We start from the raw sequence: 5,373 nt of genomic DNA, 5'->3' as shown, positions 1-5,373 counted from the left end.
GAGCTCTGCAATTTCATTTCTCTGCATTTTATCGAATAATATAGCAGCATTGTCCATGATTCCAAATTATTTATGTATGTCATTTGCTTTGAAGGTGACTCAAACCTTTTCAACTTATTCATTTTGTGCAGTCCCTGCAATCATTTCATTTCATTCCTTGGGATGACATCTCTTTGAGCCATTCTGTCAAACAGTTCGGGTACGTTGTCAATGATTCTGCACTCTGAAGTATCGCACTCGTGAGATGACATATCTCTGTGGCATTTTAACAAACGGTTCGCATGTTTTTTTTCTTTGAATTTAGTAGGAAAATGCGGTGACTAACAGCTGATGCCGATTCTGACTTTTACGCCTGCGAATTGCATTTATTTGAGAGTTTCGATGACTCTTTCAAGAGACCAATTTGTGCATACAGCAATCATTGAGTTTGATAGAACCATTATTCGCGGCGACATTCTGTCAAACAGTTCGAATGCATTGTTTGCGCCTTCAAACAGTCCACATTGCATATAGTTCGCATGCCACGCTGAAACTTAACTCATCGAAATGCTTCACGTCTACCATGGAAGGCTTCTCGAACCACCAGATTCAAATCGCCCTCGAGGAAAGGTTTTACTAAGACAAAGTAATGTAACACTGCCAAGGTTTTACTAAGACAAAGTAATGTAACACTGCCAAATCTGAAAGCCGGGGTTAGTGAGGTTTAGCTTTTTTGTCCACCATTTGCATTAGCTTGAAAGCTTCTATCGCTTTATAAACAAATCTACTTTATGCATAGCCGGTAGCTATTGCATTTTTCAGATGAAATCTCTCTGAGGCATTTAAATAAATACTTCATGTGCCTTGTGCTGCGCTTTCACACTCTGCATACAAATATATCAATGTTTTTCCAGCTTTAATATCTTGATAAGATCTGACTTTGGTGTACACAAAAAGGATTCTTGAAGATTAATTCAGCTTTACAGTGGCCGCCTACAATTGCCTTCAAGTTTCTAAAGACGTTTCAACAAATTGACTCCGTTCTTAAACTATAACCTTGGAACACCATGAAATGACATATTTTTGAAGCATTTTGTCAAACAAATCGAATGCATTGTCTCTGCTCTCGCAAACCGCATTCATGTTTTCCAGCGCATTTCCAATTATAATATTAGACAAAAATCACCTCACACGGGTTTGTTGCATCTGTTTGAAAGTTTCTATTTCCTTTTCAACATATCCATTTTGTGCTCATGACTGATTTACCAAAGAAATTAGTAATCGGTACAGGGAAGCCAATTGAGAAGATTCTTCAATACAACAGAGCTCATCAAGGGCAAATGAAATATAAGAACTTCAATCATTGCCTTCTGTGTGTGCATATCAACTCGCAGTCCACGTAAACACTGTTGACAAGCTATGTCCACTCCTTGCAGGCACTCTCCAGTTTCTGTAGCTTAATGCATGTTTCATTAATTCTATCATGAAACGCTCAATCGCGCAGGCATGCCCTTGAAAATTTTCATAATCCAAATCTAGCTCTTTTGTAGATGATGGATATGATGGGTTCTAAGTCGAGTTGGTGAGCCATGGTACAACTATGCTTTAAAGCCATTTAAGCACCTTCTGTAGCAGTAAACCCCGTGAGAAGATTTGATCTCAACAAAATAACAGTACTTTGCATAGGCCTTTGTCCCTAATTATATTGATTTTCTGTTCACTTTCACAATGACAAATTTGTTAGGGGTAATTTAGCAAGGTGCCATCGATGGTAAAACCCCCTACAATTTACCAACTGACTACAGCTGTAAGGCTTACCATGGCAAAAATGTAACTTTGGTTAAGAGGTTTTTAGGACAAAATTCAAATGTTTTTGATAATAAGTTAACAAAAATGAAGCATTAAAATTTCATAAATGGTGAAGTGGGTTTTTGTGGAACTTTGCCACATTGCTTGAAATGGTACTAAATACATGCTCATAAGATGATTCCCCTAGATGCTTTGTAATTTTTAAAATTTAATTATTTTTGCATCTTGGTCAATGTAAAAATTAGTTCAAAGCACACACGCATAGGTCATTTCATGATCCAACTCCAAGGATTTAAATTGACATTGTGAATGTGGCATCACCATTTTGACTTGGACATTCACACCAAATTTGATGGTGGGAAAATTGAACATGCATTTATCAACCTAGGACAAGACTTAAAAATGAAGACATTAAGTCAAAATTGCGTATTTACACATCTCGAATACTCTTAAAAGTACACATTAAGGATTTACTTGGCATTGGTTTCAATGCAAAGTTTAAAATTTGGATGTTTAAAAATTAGGGCAATAAAATCATATAGATTATCTTGGTCAAAAGGGAGACAATAATCTATACAAGGTATAAACTGACCAACACCTAACTTAGGCTAATTACTGAACCCAACCTAGGTCTCTTAGACTCAACATGGTGATGAAATAGGAAACAACCTTACCTGTTCTGGGACAAATTGACCTAAAAGGAATGAGCTTAAGTGGAAAACTTTCATATTCCCATGTTTGTGACCCTCTCTCCAATGATGATGATCTTCCTCTCTTTCTTGAGGGTGGAGTGGCTAGGCCATATCTTAAAACCATATCAAATATACAAATATCAAAGCATTAATTACATTGTTGATCATTTGAGTCAAATATTCATTCATTCCAATAAAAACTCATTCAAACATAAAACTGATAAATGAGCATACATTCAACACAAAATTATTATGCAAGAAAGGAAAATAGTAAATGTGTCGTAAGAGGGGTGTAACAAATGAAATAAGAGAAAGCAAAAAATCCCTTATTACTAGCTTACAATTTATAGTGATATTATTATAAACCTTAGTTGTAGCTAAATTAGACATTGGATGCACCAATTTAGCATGATTGTGTTATTCATAAACATGAACAAAAGATATCACTAATACCAAATAGTATGTTTGTTTGTCCTTGTGATTCTAATAGAATGCAAAATATACACCCTTAACAAAATAAAATAAAAAATTATATCCATTCATTCTTTTTAAAAAATATTCCATCAAATTTATCTGTACAAAAATAATTTTTTGAAAATTTAGAATACGAAAAAATATCCTATGCAAACCTCTCTTTAATTACTAGATACACTTTAAATTTTCTTCTTTAAAAATACTATTAAATTAAAATAATTTTTAGAAATATACCCCTTTTCTCCAAATTATCAAACCCCTCATAAAATATTTTAATGAAATCTCTTTTAGAAAATTGATATAAATCCTTTAGAATTTCTCAACTAGTCATTTAAATAAACTTTCAGAAGTCCCTCCAAACTGAAATTCTTTTTGCAATTTAAAATTAAGATTGCCTACCCTTTCTTAGATTTCAACATAATAACAATTGCTCACTTTAAAATCCTACATGTATCTCTATTAAAATTTTAAACTCATAATTTTTTGTTGTAATGTAATTTTCAATAGTTTAGATTTCCATTCCAACTACTGAATGGTATGCTTTAATCAATATATTAGAAATGTCAATGGGCTCTTGGTCTGTTGGTGATTTTCAAAGGTTCTAAATGGGCCCACTTGTCTTCTTGAGTGCAAGGCTCCAACACCATAAGAGATGATGTCGAGATCGTGCACCAAGTAAATTTTGGCAGAATGGATATCCCTCAAACCTTGGCTCTTAGTTGAAGGAGACCCCCTTGAGATATCTATAACTATATGTATGTATATATAATGTATATGTGTGTGTGTGTCTATATATATATATATATATATATATATACACACACACACACGTATATATATATATATGTGTGTGTGTGTGTGTGAGAGAGAGAGAGAGAGAGAGAGAGAGAGAGAGTGAGAGAGAGAGAATCAAACTTCATCGAGTTATTCAAATATTTTTTTTCAAAATTGACAAAGTTTGAGTAAGATATGTTAATGACTAAATTGAACTAGTCTTACATTTTGTTAAATATATAAGTTTATTTAAACAATATATGTTTTAATGATTTAATAATTAATATTAATTTTTATTCTTCTTTAATAAAAAATACAATTATTTTTTATTTTTTAATTAAAAAATACTTTTCATTATTAAAATGATTTTTGTAAATTATTTAATTGAAGTTTCAAGAAAAAGTAAACAATTAACTTTAATTAATCAAATTCAATTTTCAATCAAAAAGAACCTAAAATTTTTCAACAAACCATTCATGCACAAACTTATTAAAACATAAATGATTATGCTACTTTTATTATAATATTGAATTTTATTAAAATGAATAAATTAAATTGTTCACATGTTGAAATAATCAAATTTATCTAGAAGATCTTTCTTTTCTTTTAGAACTTGACTAGTGAATTTTCTTTATTTAAATATTAAAATGAATAAATTTAATTCTACAAATCATTCAATAGAGCGTGTTAGTGACCGTAATGGATCATCTGTGATTTTCCCTGTCCTGCCTAAGTCCATAGCTCAATTCAAATATCTGAGATGTCTTGATATAAGCGGCACCAAACAGACTAATCTTCCGAAAGAAATCTGTGAACTTCACTGTTTGGAAGAGCTATATTTAAGAAATTGCAGTTTAGAGGCTCTGCCTGAAGATTTTGGAAAACTTATCAAGCTAAAGTCTCTTGATATTAGTAACGATTTCTTAGAATTTTCACCGAGCTTTCAACGTCTGAAATCTCTAGTAAATCTAAAGATGGCCTGGAATGAACAACTTGTACTATTTCCTGTCCTTCCAGAAAGCTTCATTGCTCTCAATGCCAGAGGATGCTCAAAATTGCAGGCAATATCTCTCGAGAGTGATATGAAATTTCTGAAGACCATGGATTTATCTCACTGCGAAAATCTTACTGCACTTTCAACACTGATCAGGTGTAAATCTTTGAGAGATATCAAACTACACGAGTGTAAGCAACTTGATAAATTGGACCCTCTTCCAGAATGTCTTTCTTCTGTACGCATTTATAAATGGTCAAAGTTGCAGAACATACTCATCAATATTAAGTTTGACGAACGTTAGAAATACAAAAGAATTGTTTACGAGTCTCCGAGTCCGGCGGCTAGGATTTCTTATCGTCGTCCTGCTATTCATCCTCCTCAATGTTGGTAGATATAGTTTCTACGACCATAGTCAAACTCAGCATTTAAATCGGCAGAAAAATCCATCAATAATCATAAATATGGAAGATAGTAGTGTTCCTCCTCCTCTCCCCACAAACTCAAGTGGAAGTTCAAGCTCCAGTTCCAATCCTTCAAGCTCACCTAGTTCTTCAAGTAGCACAAACTCAGGTGAAGATTCACCTCTACCATCACCTCCAGCATCTGTTCCAAGAAAGGTACAAAGTTTGGTTGATATTTATCAGAGGA

At 33.1% G+C, this 5,373-nt stretch overlaps 1 protein-coding gene across 1 annotated transcript; it reads left to right on the top strand.

The window, feature by feature from the left end:
• The first annotated feature begins 4,375 nt into the window (after window positions 1-4,375).
• LOC131040699 (uncharacterized) lies at window positions 4,376-5,026 on the top strand. Its single transcript, XM_057973649.2, has one exon. It carries the CDS (start codon window positions 4,376-4,378, stop codon window positions 5,024-5,026), a length of 651 nt encoding a protein of 216 aa, XP_057829632.2.
• The last annotated feature ends 347 nt before the right edge of the window (window positions 5,027-5,373 follow it).

Source organism: Cryptomeria japonica, chromosome 5 (genome assembly GCF_030272615.1).
Source record: "Cryptomeria japonica chromosome 5, Sugi_1.0, whole genome shotgun sequence".
NCBI lineage: Eukaryota > Viridiplantae > Streptophyta > Pinopsida > Cupressales > Cupressaceae > Cryptomeria > Cryptomeria japonica.
This window is presented reverse-complemented; position numbering and strand designations above follow the sequence as displayed.